The 20,188-nt window shown below is 36.9% G+C and overlaps 1 protein-coding gene across 3 annotated transcripts in view; it reads right to left on the bottom strand.

Annotated features, from left to right (window-relative positions):
• TMEM170B (transmembrane protein 170B) overlaps positions 1-16,505 on the bottom strand; it is a 28,168-nt gene extending 11,663 nt beyond the window's left edge. The window contains exon 1 of one of the 3 annotated variants that reach the window (XM_090271763.1): positions 15,749-16,505. In XM_090271763.1, the coding sequence (XP_090127889.1) occupies positions 15,749-16,070 (322 nt within the window). In that variant the 5' untranslated portion in view covers positions 16,071-16,505. The remainder of the gene's footprint in view (positions 1-15,748) is intronic. The other 2 variants (XM_090271761.1, XM_090271762.1) reach the window with 2 other exon arrangements.
• Between the last annotated feature and the right edge of the window lie 3,683 nt (positions 16,506-20,188).

Raw genomic sequence — 20,188 nt, forward strand, 5'->3', positions numbered from 1 at the left:
AGGTTAAATGAGAGATATAAAAATGCCTAGCACAGTGCCTGACACATAGTAGTATTAAATAAATTTTAATAATTATTATCATTGCTAAGGCTTGATGGGAAAATAATACCCTCCATGACTTCAGAGGTTAGAGCTGCATATTAATTTCTTCTAAATGTCACCACCATGTAGCCATAATACACCCATTTGTCTAAGATACCTATAATATATTTTAAAATCTCCTGAAGTAAATTATATGTTCATTTATTGCTATTTGATATTAATTTTTTATTTTCTACACTAAATAGCAGTGCTAAGACATTTCAAAATCTATCCCTTAATTCACATCATTCCAGAAATTAGACAATGAACTTATCTTTTATAATTTTAAGAATTTCAGGCAATTCCCCTTTTGGCTCTCAGCTTTATATAACTACAGTCAGATTTTTATTTTATTTTATTAAGAATTCTTTGCCTCAGGTCATTTTAATAGCCCTTACCCAAAACTCTTCAAACTCCACTATTCTTCAATATATCCTCAATTACTATTCGCTGAAGTTTAGTTTATAAAGAGTTAATGAGCACACCTTCCATTCTGTCTCTTGCATCCATCCATTCCCTTTCTTTCTGACAACTGATAGCCTCCCAGTCAATCCATATAGCCCCATAGGTATTGCTGGTTCCTTGCTTTGGCTCCATTTTCCTGACCATGCTTGTGGTCAGGTGTATCAGGGCAGGCAATTGACCCCAACCACGCCAGTCATTCCCTTCCTCTGGGAATTCTGTATTGGGACCAACTGAGCACCTCAGTCTTCAGAATGCTGAAGCTGAAGGGTTCAGGATTTTTAACAGCCATTTCATCCTTGTATGATGAATGCCATGACACACAATGAAAGAAAATAGATCCATCAAAGATAAGAGACAACCAAGTTGCATTTTAATGGTTTCTTAGGCCCTGCCATGTTACCATCCTTAGATTCAGTCCCAGTTTCCTTGTAATAAAATCCCTCTTTTTATTTAAACTAGTTCAGGTAAGGTTTCTGTTACCTATAATTAAAAGAGCTGACTCTAAAATGTTTAGATGTCACCGTGAGACTCATCCTCAGTATGCAAACATTCTATAATGCAAAATATCTCATCTGCTATTTGTGCTAGTATTCACTCTATCGAGTGTAAAAGAAAAGTTAATAAAACAAAAATGGACGAATTAAAACTTACTTATTAAAACGTTATTAGAATACAGTGATACATTGTTGATGAGAATGTAAAATGATACATCCCCTATTGAAAACCATGTGGTGTTTCCTCAAAAAAATAAAAATGGAACTACCATATGATCCAGTTATTCCACTTCCATGTATATATCCAAAAAAAAAAAAAAAAAAAGTGATAGCAGGATCGTGAAGGGATAATTTGTACATGCATATTCATATCAGTATTATTCACAATAGCCAAGAGGTAGCAGTAACCCAAGTGTCCATAGACAATGAATCAATAAACAAAATGTGGTATACACATGCAATGGAATATTATTTAGCTTCAAAAAGGAAGCAATCCTGTCACATGCTACAATGTAGATGAACCTTGAGGACTTTATGCCAAACGAAATAAGCCAACCACAAGGACAAATACTGTTTGATTCCACTTATATGAAGTATTTAAAATAGTCAGATTCACAGGGACAGAAAATAGAATAGTGGTTGCCAGGGGTTTGGGAAAGATGGAAAGGGGGAGTAGTTGTTTTAGTTTTGCACGATGAAAAAGATGTGGGCGTCTACTGCACAACAATATGAATGTACCTAACACTACTGAACTGCACTCTTAAAAAATGAATAAGATATAAATTTTACATTAGATATTTTTACACTTAAAAAACTAAATAAGTAAAAAATTTTAAATATATGTACAGAAAAAATTTTAAAATGTTTTAAGTCAAGGCCATAAATGGCTAGGAATTTAAAAACAAAACAAACAAAAATCTCTCTTGAGAAAGGAAGGAGGTGTGGCATACACTACGGATTTCTGTGACAATATAACTTTTCTGGGTTTTGACTGTGGTGGTGGATACATCTAAAGGTGATAAAACTGTATACAACTAAATACACACACACAAATGAGAACAAGTATAAATACTGGTGAAATCTGAAAAAGTTTGGTGGATGGCATCAATGGTAATATCCTTGTTTTGGTATTATACTGTGCTTTTCCAAGATGCTCCCATTGGGTAAAGTGGGTAAAGAGTACATGGGCTATCTCTGTATTATTTCTCACAATTGCATGTTAATCTACAATTATCTAAAAAAAAAAAGTTGATTTTTTTGAAAAAGGGAGATACCAAATTCTTAAGAATTGATCCTTAGAATGGACTTGCATCATTCAAAATCATTTCACGGGAGACATCTGATACACTTTCCAATGTACGATAAAGTACCTGCACACTTCTCAATGGCATAAGAGATACATGCTGGAGATTAAGGAAAAACAGACAAAGGGTGCCTTTTAAAAGTTTTTTCTCTTCCAGTTTTCAGGGAAATTGTGCTTTCATGCTACTACTCCCAATCAAATGGATTCAATTTATAATAAATGAATTAAAGACATAAAGGCCTAATTTTCTCAGAAGATAAAATTTATATGTGAAAAGATATAATTTTCCAAAGTGAACCTAATAAAATAAGAATATGAGGAAGTAATGATACGCAGTTGGGGGGGAGGGGGCGTGCTCTAAGACAAGGAAAGGCTCTGCAACAGAAAATGTAATCCCAGTAAGTCAACAATATGACTTGTATCCTAAGGCTGCTTCTAACAGCTTATCAGATCTAAGCCCCCAAAGCACTTTTCTTTGTTGTCCTTGTAATACAAGTAGAATAAAAAATTTCTTGACTTAAATTTCACACAATGAATGTGAGATTTGACAGTATCAAGTAATACTCGTTGCCTACTGGCTATATAGCTATTAACCTCAACAATAAATTTACCTATTGTAATAATTAGTAAAAGTAAATGTTAAAATTAATGTTTTATAAAACTCCAAAATATCAAATAATTACACAACTAAAATGGAATCTTAAATGGTCCTCTAATGACCGACCGGTCCAGGATTATCTTTAAAGCAGACTGAATACAAAGTACATAAACTCATTCACTTTTATGTTTCTTTCTCTTAAAAAAAAAAAATCCTATTTATCAAGGAAAAACTAAACTCCACTGAAAATATCTACAATTAATTTAGGTTTCATGTTATTACTATTATTTAGAATTACTTGATATTTTAACACAACCCTGTCAATGAACACGGTTCTGGATAAACAAGTTTGTCTAAAGTTCAACTCACTATTAGAAAGCCCAGGAAACCTACTGGGTTAGTTCAGATGAAGAGAACTGTAGGATCCTAGAATAGAGCAAGAACAGACGCCCAAAATTCCTGGAGGAAGAACAAGTACTAAGAGGACAGGAACTGAATATCACAGTCTTTTTCTTTATCTAGATCCTACAGCTAACTTGAACACTCAGAGGCCCACAGGTTTTTCTTTCCATCTATACCACACCTAATCCAAGCTTCTAGCAACTGAGCAACAATGAAAGGAGGAAGCCAGAGGGAGCCTTTGCTAGCGCTAAACAAATATAAAACAAAAATTTAAAAATACGACCCATGGGCATGGACTTAGAGAGGGGATTGTTGGGGGACGGGGTGCTGGGCGGAGGGGAGCAAGGGGGAAAAAATTGGAACTATTGTAACAATATAATCAATAAAATATACTTAAAAATAAAAATAAAAATACAATGCGAAGAATAGAAACTCTGAAGCGTGCCATCCACTTAAATGTAAGAAATACCCTTTTTTCCTGGGCACATCTTATGACACTCCTTGATTATTTTTCCCTGTTCAAGGCTGTCTATAACCTTCATCTTAAACTAGTTTTGCCTGGATTTTTTCAGTGTTTGTTTATTTTTTACAGGGGTAAGAGGCAGGAGAGCTGTGATCTGTTCCAGCTTCCAAACAATACTAGAAATAGCTCTGCTCATTATCTGTATCTCTCATTAGCTCTGATTGCCAAGTCACTCAGAAGTTATATTCTGTGCTTTTGATTTTAATCCTTGGAAAAGTTATTTATGACAAATGAACTTCTCTAGAGGGCTAGAATATATTAACTAAGTAAAAACAAGTCAAACAACAGTACATATTGTTTGATCCTATTTGTTTTAAAAAACTATGTTTATATATGTACATAAAATGTAAAAATATACAAAAGACTTGACAATGGTTATCTTTTAAAGATAGGAGATGAATGACATTTTATATATTCTTTATTATTTGCTATTTTTAACAACCTGCCTGAAATATTTTACTGCAAATATACTGTCTTTAAAAAATAGTTTTTTATTTTATAATTCATCAAAGCCAAAGGTTCTCAACCCAGACTGCTCATGTAAATTACCCATAAAGCAACTAAAACTTTCTGGAAGTAGGACCTAAACTACCATATTTTTACCAACTCTACCAAATAATCACAACATACAGACAGAAATCACTACTCTAGGCTAAAGGTTCAGAGGTATTTATTTTTTTAAATTCCAGAAGTCATACAAACAAGGAAACATATCTCATTAAACAAACACTAAATATATTTTTAATCCTCTATAGAGTATGTAACCCTTTAATATCATTAGCAAGTGGATACTAAAAACTTACTATGTATTCAACATACTCTAAGCCTCAAGCTGAAAATACCATACCAGTAAGACTATTTGGGGGCTGTTCATAATTTTCTACTTTCTTTATAGATATAAATAGTCCACATTATATATTTTAAAAATCCATGTTCAAATTAGGTTATCTCAGTATCTCAAACGTTTTTTTTCATTCTAGCATATCTTAAGGTATGGAACTTGCTCTCCTTAGTTTCAAACAGCAGTGACTCCTCAATTTGGGGCTATATCCTACAGAGGGGGCTTATTGGATTCTCAGAAAGATGATGCCTTTATATCTGGAAAAGTCCTCAGATCAGGGGTCAGCCTCAGATATGATGAGCCACACTTGGCCCATCACCTGTTTCTGTACACTCTGTAAGCTAAAAATGTTTTTCACATTTTGAAATGGTTGAAAAAATTAAAAAACAGTATTTCAAAGCACATGTTCATTCATGTTGTCTATGGCTTTTTTTTTTTTTTCACATTACAATGGCAAAGTTGAGTAGTTGTGGCAGAGACCACATGGCCAGCGAAACCAGAAATATTTACTGCAGTTACTATATGTTGAGTATGTTGAATACTAGCCCTTTACAAAAAAAGTTGCCAATTCCTGGTCTAGATGATGTTGATATATGTCCCGGGGGGCTGAGTTGTCCTACACCCCACTGAAAATTACTATCACAGTACTTTCATATATTATCAAGAGCTGACACTTTGGGTGTTTAATTAAGGATATCTCAATGGGTTCTTTAGAGCACAGTTCCTGAGGAAGCGGGAGTAATATCTAGGACAGATCACAAGAGAAAACACTGTTACACCAGAGTTTTTAAAAAATAAACAGAATTAACCAAATAATAAAGGTATTGGAGATGGAATGAGGGTGAGAAATGGGGAGTGGGTGCTAAGCCAATGGATGTCAGCCTTGGCTCTATGTTGGAGTGACTTTGGAGAATCTAAATAAAATACCGCCCCCAGAAATTCTGATTTAATTGGGCATTAGAAGTTTTTTCAGTTCCCCAGGTAACTCTCACGCACAAAGAAGAATGAGAAACAATTGCTCTAAGACATAATTATCAAGTCATGGAATTATATGCAATGGAGAATATGAAACTGCAAAAGCCCTGGTCATACTGAGGCTGCCCTTGTCCAATAGTTTAAGTCTTTTTTGCTTTGAATAAGAGATGACAAGAAGCAGGCAAGGTTTCAGATATAAGGAACAATGTGCCTACTAAGATTCTGAAAGGTAAAAATACTGATAGTTCAATTCTCAAGACCCTGATACCCAGAGTTTGCCAAAGACAGCAACTGGACCAGCACAGCAGAGAAATCCTCCTGCCCCGACCATGAGCCTAACACTAAGTAACAAGCAATAGAAAAGTCTGCCCCTGGGGGAAGGGACATGTATGAACAGACAATCCTTCAGTGGTGCAGGCATGAAGAGATAGCTAAACACTGACGTAAAGCACTATCACTGAGAATTACCCTGCAGCACCTAGTTCCTACCCTAAGGACAAGGCAAAAATAACAATTTCTAGAGAATTTAAAGCATGAGGTACACTGAAGGTAACCATAACAACAACGAAACTCAAACTCAACTTACTCCAGAGTAGATTAAATCAACTCTTCGCACTTCTGGTCTAACAGAAGAAACAACCCTTTTGCTATTATAAATACTACATACATCAGTCTCTATTGATTTACATACCAAGTCCTGCATTTAATAAAATATTATGAGACACACTCAAAAATGGAAAAAACAATCCACTGTTAAAAAATAAAGTGATCAACAAAACCAAACCCAGATATGACCCAGATTTTAGAAAAATCAGACAAGGACTTTAAAATAACTATAATTACATGGGCAACTCACATGAACAGGTGAGAAATTTCAGCAGAAGGTGGAAACTCAAGAAAAAGTCACATGGAAATGCTAGAAATTAAAAAAAAAACCAAAAAACACACCACAACAAAAAGTATGGTCTCAGAGACGAAGAATTCCTTTAATTAGCTCTCCAGTAGCCTTGACATGGCTAAGCAAAGAATTAATGAACTTAAAAAATGAACCAATAGAAATTATTCAAACTGAAATATAACAGGAGAAGGAAGAAGAGAAACCATTCAAGAGTTATGGAACAATTTCCAAATGGTTTAACATACATATAACTGGAGTCCCAGAAAAAGAAAAGAGAATGGAGAAGAAAAATATTTGAAGAGAGTAGCTGAAAATTTTCTAAAAATAACAAAAGATATCAAACCACAAATCTAAGACTTTCAAGGAGCCCAAGCAAGGTAAAGACCTCCCAAAGAACCAAAAACAATAAAACAAAAATAAACCATGCATACACACACTTGGATATATCATAGCAAAATAACTGAAAACCAATGATAAATTTTTTAAAAAATGAAGCTAGAGGAAAATAGACATATTAGACACAGAGGAACAACGGTAAAAAGTACAGCAAACTTCTCATCAGAAACTATCAAACCAGAAAACAATAGTGACATTTTTTAAAAAGACTGAGAGGGAGAAAAACTGTAAAGACAGAAATCTATATTCAAGAGAAATACCTTTCAAAACTGAAATAAAGACTTTTTCTCCAGAAAGAGAAAAGCAGGGAGAATTAACTGCCAACAGACCTGTGCTACAAGACATTAAACAAAGTTCTCCCGACAGAAGTATAATACTACATGGAATCCTAACTGAGTAACAAAGAAGTGAGTAACAAAGAAGTGAGTTAACAAGGAAGGTAAAAATAAAGGTAAACATAAAAGACATCTTTCCTTATTTTTAATCATTCTAACGTTTTAATCAGATTTAAAAATAAGTTGTCTTTGCACTTGAAACTTCATTTAACAACAAGTTAAAGCTGTTTTCAATATGTAATAGAGGTCTGCTTGTGCCTCTTTAAAAAAGTGCAAAAATGCTACATTTTAAATGTAATTGTGAAATCTTCAAGAGCTCCTTTAATATACTGCCTCTCTTAAAGCTCATGGCAATACTGTTTATTACCCACTTAAACTAAATTACCCTTTCACTAGCTAATTATGCAATTTCAAACTGTAAATTGCAGTACTAATCACTGAATACTAAAATTCTTAGAAAAAACAGGTTTTTAATTTAAAACAATCTGAATATCAATATCTTTAAGGAAATAAAGTTAAGCTATTTAAAATAGCTCAAAAAATTGTTCTGTATTTAAGCCATAGCAACTATATTCCTAAAAGATGCCATTCAGTTTGTTTCTTCCTCATAATTGATTACTCAGTTACAAAAGTATAAGGTTTTTAAGTCAGAATCTGAATCTATTATATTATAAAATTTTAACAGATTAAACCATAGTTTCTATTTTATTACTTGTACGCCCTCAAGTATCTTAAATTATACCAGTAACAACACATTCATTTGATTCAGTCACTGATCTAAAAAAAATCTCAGCGAATGATGTTTTACAATCTCGTGATACAGTATTCCTAAAGGACATTTACACTGAATACTGAAAAATGAACTTTTACACTAATGAACAGAACTTATAACAAAACTCCCAATATAACAAATTCCTAAAATTAAATCTAACATAAGAGACCAAATGAATGACAGATCTGAAAATAAAAGCACCAGAAAAACTAAGCACGTAATGCACAAGCACCGGCATGAACAGTCACACTTTAGGTATTATTGACAGTAATCCTGAGGGAGTTTATATCACACTGGGATTTAAAAAAAACAAAACAAAACAAAACATAACTTCAGAACTGGAAGGGATCTTCAGATACTGAATCCAGTTTCCTAAAACAAATCTTAAGAAGGTCTAATTCTAAGAGCTATTACATGGTATGTGAGACCAAAGTTTTCTAAGTCCTAGACCTCAACCTACTAATTAGCATATTAAAGATTTAAATACATCCCCATCTTTAAAAAGAAAAGTTTATTTTAAAGTTAAAGAAACAAGTTTATATACAAATATAAATGTTTTTCTTAACTCACAGTAAAGTCTCTAAACTTTTTCTCAGTTCATTAAATTTCCAAATCAGCTTTCAAGACGAAACTTGTTGGCATTAGATTATATTATGGATAAGAAAACAAGGGCCTTGGAAATAGGTGGCTTGTCTGAAGTACAAAAGCTAATTAGTAGCAGTCAAGGGTAAAAATCAGGTTCTTGACTTAGAAACTCAAGGATCCTGGTGTTTATTTAGACTATTTGCATACAGAAATCCAGCAGAACCCATATTACACTAGGGGCGAAAATTCCAATAACTGCTCATTATGTAAACATTTACATAAATAGTATTAATGTTTAATTCTCTCATGCACTTCAGATTTAATATAAGCTGTCTAGAATTTTTCAAATACTATTAATAAGAATTATCATCTATAGCTAATAGTTCATATAAATAAACATGTTTAAAAGATATGATCCTAATGTTAATAGACAGTCACTTAAAAAAAACTGGTTATAGATTTCACATGGAAATAGCTGAATCATTTACACTGAAATTTTAATAAGTTTTTAGCTATACTAAAAATACTCCATATTAACATGTATTATATATCTTACATGCTACCAACTGATAACAAAAAACTTAATTTTTAAAAATCAGGTGTGCCCAATCCTTGAATACTCAATAACAAAATCACCTAAAGAGCTAGTTAAAAAGGATTGGGTTGGCCAAAAAGTTCCTTCAGTTTTTTTCTTTACATGGCTCTAGTAGTGCTTAGTTATCTTTTAACTTCATTCAAAATAATTTTGTTAGATTGTATTGTGACAGCTGTCATATCAGCATGCATTAAAAAAAATCAAAATTGGTGACTGTGCAGCCATTTTAACACTGAACATGGAAGAAGATATGCAACATTTTCAACATATTATGCTTTATTATTTCAAGAAAGGTAAAAATGCAACTGAAATGCGAAAAAAGATGTGTGCGGTATATGGAAAAGGTGCTGTGACTGATTGAACACGCCAGAAGTGTTTTGCAAAGTTTCTTGGCACTACTGACATTTTGGTCGAATTAATTCTTTGCTGTGGGGCTGTCTTATGCATTGGAAGATGTTTAGCAGCACCCCTGGCCTCCACCCATTAGAAGCCAATAGCGGGAGATGGCCAACATACTCAAAATATCCAAATCAATGAAGTTATTGGTGAAAATGAAAAATGTGTCTTTCACTTTACAGAGAAAACTAAACTAACTTTTTGGCCAACCCAATAGTCTCCTAGCCTCTGCTCTCAAAGATCCTAATTCCACAGATATGGGCTGAGACCCTAGATATGTACCCTTAACCATCCCCAGGTAATGCCAATATGCAGCAAGGTTTAGAAATCATGTCAGATTAAAGTAATTCGTGGGAGTGGATGGAGAGGCAGAGAATTTTATAATGGAAATCCAGTTTCAGGTTACTGATGAAAACAGCTGAACATAGTTATTCAAATAATACTTTTAAACCATCCTACAAGCAGTTCACTCTCCTTTCTCTTCACCATCCTATAAACAGGTTCTTTCTCCACTCTCTGCCTCTTCTGTTGCCTTCAAAATCCTACTACCTGGTTCTCCCTGAACTCAACAAGCCATAAAAGTATTACTTAAACTGATTGTTAGTCAATGTCTCTAGATCATGAGCTCTTTATGGGCAATGACTGATATTTTCTTCTTTATCAGTATTTACCAGAGACTGACATATGACTGTAAAGTCTAAAAGGGAACTGTAATAGTATATGTATGCATAATACAAACATAAATAAACACATATGCATTTAATATAGACACACACACATACACAAAGATGATTGTCCTTCCTTTCAGTTTGAATTCCCAGCCTCCCAATGCTTATCACCAATAAAAAGAAGGGAGCACCTGCCCCCACATTTACTGCTATCACTGAGAGAGGAGATGAGTCCAAAGTCAGCCCTTGTCTTTTTTTCCCAGGGACCAATTATCTATCCCTTTCCCAACACCAGCCTGGACCTGTGCTTATCCAGGGGTTTAAGGATCCTGCCTATTTCTAAGTAAAAAATTCTTCTCTAAACAAAGTTGGGAAAATAAAGGTAGAGCAAAAGAAAGGTAAAGCAAAAGAATATTTTACTGTATATCTTTTTTTTTAAAAGAAATCCAGTAACCCATGAAACTGAAAGAATATATACGTATTGACTCTAATTTGAGATTGGGGGCAGGGTATTTAGAACAATTCAGAAAAAGAAAAACTGTTTGAGAAAGAAAGCCAATTATCTCTCTAGTAAGTTAAAGATGCATCTGACCTATACACAGTTTACAGTTTAGTTCTATGAATCATACACTTTCGTAAGTGATGGATACAGAAGAGAACGTTGGCAACAGTGATAGAGATGGGGTCTTCGAATGTGAATCTGCTCTGCATGAGTCCCCATCCTATTGTCTTCCATGAGGAAAAAAAATTAATAGTAACCTGAACTTCATAAGATTTCTAAAACCAGAAATATAATAAATAGGGATCACAAACCTTTACATAGGCAAAAGGAACTTAAAATTCTAGAAAGCATTATTATTCAATAATTCTTGCATTTTCTAATATCTTTTATTAGCTGGACAGAAATTATTGAGTTGGCCAAACAGTTCGCTTGTTTTTTTCTCTTTCTTCCATAAGGTGGCTCTAATAGTGCTTATGTGTCTTTAACTTCATTCAAAACGATTTTGTTAGAGTGTATTGTGAGAGCTGTCATATCGGTGTGCATTTTTTAAAAAACTTATCAAAACTGGTGAATTTTTGTGTAGACATTTAAATACTGAAGATGGAAGAAAATATGCAACATTTTCAGCATGTTATGCTTTGTTATTTAAGAAAGGTAACACAACTGAAACATAAAAAAGATTTGTGCAGTGTATGGAGAAGGTGCTGTGACTGATCATGTCAAAAGTGGTTTGCTAAGTTTTGTGCTGGAAATTCTTTGCAGGATAGTGCTCATGGCCGGGTAGACCAGTTGAAGTTGACAGTAATCAAATCAAGACATTATTTGAGAACAACCAACATTATACCACGGGAGAGATAGCTGACATACTCAAAACCTCCAAATCAGTAAAGTTATTGATGAAAATGAAAAATGTGTCTTTCGTTTTATGGAAAAGACTAAACAGACTTTTTGGCCAACCCAACAGTTCCAGTCACATTCTTGAGTTCACTGAGACAAATACTGCAATACTTACCAGGCTATTCTTAAGTACATTAAGATCCAACAGACCTTCCTGAAAAAAAAAAAAAAAGCTACGTGGAATAAAAGGAAAAGGCACAGACCTAAAGATCAGGGAGGTTAGTTTCAGTCCTGCCTCTATCATTAAGTAATTGATCCCTGCCATGTCACTTCATTCAATAATGTGACATTTGATATTTCTAAAATGAAGTAGCTGAACTACATAACTTCTAGCTCTAAAATGTTAAGCTAGTTCTCATTATCACTTTTTAAACATATATTTATATCAAAGTAATACATACTCAAGACCGCTTTCTAAAGGTCAGTTTCTAAGGTAAAAAGGTCAATATAAAAATGTTCCCACTTCTGTGAAATAAGATACAAAGAGAAGAAAAAAAACACATCCATTAGTTTGTATAAAGAAAAAAATAGAGATGAAAGTACGTTCCCCTTTTAATTGGCTTTTAATTAACCAGAATTCCTATTAACCACATTTCTATAAATTTATCAGTCATTTCTTGAATCTAAATCAGTCTGGTTCTATACTATGCTCCTTTCTATTACCTGTTTCTCTTACAAGTTTATTATGAAGACAAAAAATGCCTTCTGATTTAATGTTATCAGAATTTGAAAAAAAATGTTTTTTAACTTATTAGCTATCAGATGTAAGCAAATTTCTTTTCACTTCAGTCTAAATGTGTAAAATAAGGATAAATAATCTCTCAAGATTGTTGAAAAGATTAAAGTACATGAAAGTATGGTTAACTAGTACAAAAAGCACATTCAATAAGCATTTGTGTCTTAAAGGTATGACAACTATCTACAAAAGTTACTGATATACCTCATTCCCTAGTTAACAGCATATTCACTCCAAAAGACATAGCTGAAAGATAATGCAACTAGAATGTTTAAGTCATGTAACTGTTAAGTATTATTTTAAAAATTCATTAAGATGTATTGAACCTTTACTATGTGTCAGGTACTATAAGGCTAGGGTTCCAGAATTTAGTGATTAAGACATTGACTCCACCCCTAAAAATCTCAGAGTGTAGAAGAGACAAAAATTATAATGTTATTTTAAAGTATAATTAAAAAGCATATACAAGGAGCAAAAATAGCAGGATGAAGCAAGTAATTGACTGTCTGAAGAGGGTAAAGAGGAAGTAGCTAAAGCATCCTAGAAAAGGGGGAAAAGTCATTCTGCAGGCAAAGACTGTTTCTAAAGCCTAGCTCCGCCATTTATTAGCTATACGATTTTGGGCAACTTAATTTGCCTCAACGAGCTTTTTTGTATATCTGCTTTGGAGAGTTATTCTGAAGATTAGAAACAATATATGTAAAGTACTTGATGCATAGCAGCAATTATGTTTTAGTTTGTTTTTTTTTTAATGGCACAGTTGGTAGCATATTTTGATTAATGATTAAGCTACATATGTCATCAGTATGGAGAAGGCCATAATGAACGACATCAGTTACCACTTCCAAAGTCCATTTTTAAAGAATGTGATGTGGTTCCTAACATGTGGTACACTCACTTGCTGGTGAAACATATTTCTAATCTATTTCCTTCTCCATTTTTACTCTGACAAACAGAATTTAGCACACTAACAGTACTTATTTCCTAGAAGAGGTTTAATTTGCTCCTCATTCCTAGTTTGGGATGTTTTACAAATCCTTATGAAACGGCAAAGACCAATGAACAACTGACAATTCTTAAGATTGTGTTAGGAGAAAATAAGAGCTAATTCTGGGCTGAAACTACTATTACAAACCTAATGGTTGACGTGTGGAACTAGAAGTCACTGTATAATAATTAGAATCTTAAAGTAAATATTTTTAAAAATTGTAAAATTTAGCCAAGAGGTAAGTTACATTTACATTTTCTCCCAAAGCTAACTTTTTTCTGAATACTTATCAATGAGCTGAGCCAGTTATTAACATATGTGCATATACAGTATTCCCTCACTTATCGCGGGTATTACGTTCTAGATGCCCCCCCACCCTGTGACAGGTGAAAATCCGCGAAGTAGGAACCTTACATTTATTTTAGTATTTATATATATTTTAAGGCTTTATAAACCCTTCCCACACACTTATAAACCGTTCTCAGTACCTTATTAACCTTTCCCACTCCCTTATTAACCTTTTCCACTTTTATAAACACTACTTATGTTCTTAAACATATTCTACACTCTTAAACCTACATAACTTTAACAACATACGTATAAAGTACCACAAAATCCCGCAATGTAGGGAAAAATCCGCGATAAATAATTAAATATAATATTTTATAAAATCCTGTGATACAGGGACGTCGCGATAAGTGAACCGCGATATAGAAAGGGACTACTGTATATGTATTCTTAAGTCCTTATTTTCATTTCATTCAAATAAACATAATTGACACATTTGAAATGTTAACAGTGAACAAATATGAGCGAAGCCATAAGATAAAGCAGTCTATCCCTAAATTCAATTGAATCATGAAATGGTCTCTATGTCAATGGAGTTTTTTCAGAATTCAGAATATGTTCCTGACCTTAAACCATCATGAAGGTCAGTTTGCTCCAAGTTAAATAACCACATCTTTAAAGAGAAGACACCATGAATCAACCCAGAATCTAGGTTAATTTTAGCGTTTACACATTCAAGGAAACCAGTGTCTCTAAGTCATCCCTGTGGTATATAATTCTAAAAGAAGTCTCTATGACTATCTGAATTCCATTATCACACCACATTTTAAAATACATATACACATATACACATATGTATCCTGTCAAGACAGACTATATTTGTAGTATACTCTCCTACTCTTAACCAGCTTGACATAATGCATATTGAAATACTAATAGTCAACCAAAATTAGCTGCCTTATAGATTTTCAAGAATCAAATCCTGAGTATGTTTTTAAATTTTTTTCTCTGAGGATCAGGAACTAAGGAGTCACCAAACTGCAAACGAATCTTTTTCTTGTAAACACTAATCTTTTAGAGGGTATTTTTAAAATTCAGAACTCAGAATATAATAATACAAGCATTTCCACATTAACAAAACCAGAAGTTTCTTCACAAAGCAAACTTAGAAATTGGATAAAAATATTCGTATTATTGCTCACTTTTACAACTAGAAGTTGATGTTAATTACTATAATGCAATTAAGTCCAATTCTCTCCTGATCGCCTTCACAAATGAAGGGAAATACACAAAATTATCAGATGTCACAGAAGCAGCAGCTTGAGGCCAGAGGGAGAGAGACAGGCAAAAGGAAACAGGAGCAGGAGATACATGGTTAAAACTAAAATACTTAGAATGCACTAGACCTTGGCCCAGCCCCTGACCCACAATAATCTACTTAATTTGTCATCTATAATTCCCCCAAAATAAAATTAACAGTTGAAGCAAATTGATCGTGAGCAGGAAACTTTAGTGCTGCATTCAGTTTGAGACTTTCAAAAAGATAAAGAGCCAAACAGACAAAAGATCTAAACAGCAAAAAGCGGGATGTGTGTGTATGTCTGCGTGCACGCATGGGGGGAGACGGGATAAATAAAAGCCAACTGTGCTCAAGTCTCCCCACCAATGCTGTTCTGCGCTTACTACAGAAGGCAAGGCCAAGGGGTCCTCCGCCTGCAAGGGAGGAGGCAGGGGTCGTGGATTCTCATCCCACCCACGCCCTCACCCCGACTCCACACCCCGGGATTCGGAAGCCTCTGAGTGCCGGAGAATGGGTGGCGGGCGTCGGCACCCCGGGAACCCATGCGGAATAAATCCAATTAATATCTTCCTCGCCAAGACTTCGGACCACGAACTTCCAAGGGGGCACACACGGGGTTGGGGCGACAAGGAGCGCTTCCTCTGCTCAAGGGAGAAAGGAGGCAAAGAGGGGCACCGTATCCCTGTCCCCACCCTGGGCGCATCAATTACCCGTGAGGTTCCTCAGCACCGTCCCGTGGGCCCAGAGGCTCAGGACCTGCTGCACCGACAGGTTGATCATGGAGTGGTCACCCCCCTCCGCCTTCATCTTCCCCGGGGGACGCCCGCCGTCCTCTCCTCGGGCGCCGGGTGGCAGCGGCGGCTGCGAGGCTCCGGGGGCGGCGGCGGGTGCGCGGCTCCTCCAGGCCGCCGCCGCCGCCGCGGGGTAAGGCTGCGGGGCGACCGGCTGGGCGCTGCCGCTGCGGCCGACGGGCCTCCGGGGGTTGCCGCTCAGCGCGTCTCCCAGGCAGACCCCTCCCCGCCGGGAAGACATTGAGGACAGCGAACGGGGGAGGGGAGGGAGCCGGGCGCTCTTCCCGCACGGCCCCCAAGCGAGGACTCGGGGCGGAGGAGGCCGCGGTCGCTCCCTCTCAGGGGCAGCAAGGCGCCACGGGGATCGGGCACGCTAGGAGGCCGAGGTCACGCCGACAGGCTCGGAGTGATGGGCAGCCGGCAGGTGCAGCCCCGAACGGAGTCCAGCTCATCACCCCCGGAGGACTACGAGACCCGGACCCGGAGAAGTCTGCGGCGGTGGCCTCGGCGGCACCTGCCGCCAGCCTGCCCACCCTCTGGCCGCTGACACTCGAGGAACCGCCCCCTCCACCCGCGGCCGCGGGCGGGTCGCTAGTGCGCGCGCGCACGGGTCCCCTCCTTTCCCTCGCTGGAGCTGCTGCGCATGCTCTCTCACCCCCTCCCCGATGCCCGCCGCCCTCCGACACCCTGCAGCCCCAAAGTCCTCCTACTTCCCCTCCCTGCGCTCGGAGCTCGCAAACATGACAGCTCCGTGAGTCCGCCCGCAGTGGGGCGGAGGAAGCGCAGCTACGTCACTAGCGCCACCGCCGGGCCTCACTGATGATTGGGTGCTCCAAGGGAACCACCTCCACACCCTCCCCGCCCCCAGATCACGGGCGCGCGCCCGGGAAGAGCGTGGTCCTGTCGCGGGGGCTGCCCTGGGCGAGCTGAGCCCGCAATGGTGCCGAAGGCCAATCTTGCGTGGTGGCTACCCTGACCTATTATGGGAGGAACAAGGAGTACCAAACTTTGTGAGGTGGATTCTGTAGTAGTTCAGATTTTCGGCTTCGAGTAAAATACTTTTGATACAGATATTTGCATCTTTATTTGAAATGCGTATCTCAACATTTTAGATTTATTAATGTGAGATTTTTTTTTCCTGAGTGAGTCAGGTGACTCAGGTTAATACCTGCAGAATATATTTCAAAGCTACTAAAGCAGAAATAGAACCCCTCTTTCCAGTCCTATCCTTCCTGCAACAAGAACTTGGGGCTGCTGTGGTTCCATGTTCTGAAACACTTATTGACATAAGGCTCGCAGGTGTCGGATTCAGCACTATTCCCTGATCTAGCTTCCCCCTCCCCCCATTGCAGTATTTTCTTTATCTAAATTGTAAGAGAAAGAAAGGATAGAGAAGGGGAGAGAAGAAAAAAATTCTCCGTTACTTCTTCCCCCAGGACTTAAAATTTCTTCCCATTGTTTGCTGACTTTCTTCATGTTCAACTTTAGCCAGAGGAGCTATCTAAAAATCCAACAATAACAAATTAAACTACTCCTTGAAGTCTGAAACCTTTTAACTTTAAAAATAAAAATTGTTTTGGCCATAATGTAAATATGCACTAGCCACTCTCACCCCCAACTCCATCTTTTTTCACCCGCTCTGCCATCTGTAACAAAAATGTACAAAAGGAAGTGAAGTTCATGCTGTAGCTAAGTCAAGTATACTTGGCAAAAACCAAAAAGGTTGAATCAAATGTAAAATGGTACATTTGGTGACCGCCTTAAAAATAATAATACATTTTATGTATATGTGTGTAGTCGATATAGTGATGTCACAACACAGAAAAGGGAAATATTTGCATCACTGATAGGAACTGAGCCCAAACTGATAATGTAGAGTTCATTTTCCTCTTAGAATTTAGAATTAATTATATCTCAGTTAAAGATTGTAGACTACCAGACGTAAAAGAGGCTTTAGCATTTTTCTAATTTATTTTACTTAATAGATAGGGAAATTAATTCTGCAGAATTCAGTGCCTTGACAAAGGTGACACCACTTCAGAGGCTAGTTTCTCAATTTCTAGTCTGTTCTTTCCAGCAACCATACTATGTTTTTTAACTCACTATTACTCTATGACTTTACAGTTCTGGATGGCAAGGTGCAGTTTAATTAATGGTGGTGTTAAGAGAATTGACATTATGTGAATATTGGTGTTTTTTTTTTTTAAGTAACCACATTTAGTGAAATGTTCATAGCAAACTCTGAGCAACAGCTCATTAAACTCTCATATCAGAAACTTTTAGTTTTGAATCAACTGGGTTTCTTAGTATTATTACACATTATTATTTAAAGTATAGTAATCATCTAAAATATTCAGAATCTGGGACAGTGCCTAGCACATGGTATTCAATAAATATTTGCTGAATGAATACTTGAATGAACTTCATAGAGTCTGCATTTTTCTTGTTTCGCATAAAAAATTTTAAAAATGTAATCTAAGTGTTGATTTCAGGAAATGAGAAAGTAATATACAGCAATGAAGCCTCTAGTCCAGCAATTTTCAATCTTTTTCATCTTATGGCACACATAAACTAAAGGCTAAAATTCTGCAGCACAGCAAAAAATATATTTTTGCTGATCAGACAAAAAAAATGGTATAATTTTGATTCATTCACATCAGATGGCTATTGTTGTGTTGGCCATTGTCATTTTTTTATTTGACAGCTTAAGAGAAAAAAGGTCAGTTCCCTGACCTTTGCATGTTTAAAAATTCTCATGCACTCCAGTTGAAAATCCCTTCTCTGGTCCACGATGTGCTTTGATAACCCAACAACCTTACCCCTACTTTTCAGCTCCATTTAACTTAATAAATATATATTTGGCATCTACTATTTGTGATGTTCTATGCTAGGCATTATCTATAGGATTTGAAAATAAGATTTCTATTCTCTAGGCTAATTTATTTCATTTAATCTTCATTTGCCTTGATAAGGCTAATGATACCCGCTGTGTTGGAAGCCTATCAATATACTAAAGGGAATTGAACATTTCTAGCAGCCAAAGTTACAAAACACAAAAGTGAGATACAGTAATGCAAGTGAAAGTTTTGTAAGAGACTTCCAGCCAAGATGGAGGCCTAGACTGACATGCTCTGTCTCCCTCCACAACTAAGAAGGGATACAACTACTGCAAAACCAGAAATAACCAGAAGTTCCAGAAAATAAAGTTACATGGAAGTCCAATGTATGAAGTTACAAAGAAGAGCTGCTTTTCCAGATGGGTAGAAGGGGTGAAGCCGGGGCAGAGAGGTCAAGCTGTGCTGGCAGCAGCAGCTGCGGCGACGGCAGCAGGATGGCAGTAAGCACAGACACCGGTATTTAAGGGGAGGTGAGAAACACCTAGGGAGCACCCCTGGCTGCAGACCAGAACAGTCAGCTTGCAATTCCAAAGCCAGGGAAGGCAGACCCTCATTGCCTTGAACTGTGAGGGCTGGAGAGGGTGGGGATGGAGGAGGAAGTTCCCAGTCTCTCAGCACAGAGTGAACGGCAGGAATCCATCTTGGACCCCCAGCCCCACACAAAACACCACAGCGTGGTGAGAAGGGTCGCCTGGTAGTGATGAGTGCACAGGGCTCTGCCCTCTATAGCATAGGAGGTGTGACAGCCCTGCCCAAGAAGCAAAGGTAAACACAAGCTGTCAGGATGGCACAGATCATGATAGAGATCCAGACAGCAAATATCTAATCTAACGGCTCAACAAATAGGAAATCTTTCTGAGGCATAGTTCAGAGCTTGTTATATGAATGCTTACAGACCTAACAGCAGATCTTAAACAAGACGGGAAAGGAATGAAGGCTAGTCCTGCTGAAATGAATGAAAACACACACAAAACTAGTGATGAGCGAAAGAAAACCAAGGATCAAATCAACAAATTGGAACATAGGGAAGGAACAAACAGTCAACCAGTGCAGAAAGGGGAAACAAAAAGTGAGGAATATGAGGAGAGGCTCAGAAACCTCTGGGACAGCTATAAGCGAATGAACATTTGAATTATAGGATTGCCAGAGGGTGAAGAAGAAGAACTAGAAATTGAAAAATAATGTGAAAAAATAATGAAGCAGAACTTTCCTAACTTGGGGAAGGAAATAGACTTACAGGTCCAGGAAGTACAGAGAGTTCCAAAAAAACTGGATCCAGGGAGAACCACACCAAGACAAATTATAATCAAAATGTCAAAAACTAAGGATAAAGAGAGAATCTTAAAAGCAGCAAGAGAGAAGAAGAGAATTACATACAAAGGGGTCCCAATAAGACTATCAGCTGATTTCTCAAAAAGAAACTCTGCAGGCAAGAAGAGACTGGCAAGAAATATTCAAAGGA

Source organism: Furipterus horrens, unplaced genomic scaffold (assembly GCF_987537825.1).
Source record: "Furipterus horrens unplaced genomic scaffold, mFurHor1.1.pri manual_scaffold_3, whole genome shotgun sequence".
Classification (NCBI taxonomy): domain Eukaryota; kingdom Metazoa; phylum Chordata; class Mammalia; order Chiroptera; family Furipteridae; genus Furipterus; species Furipterus horrens.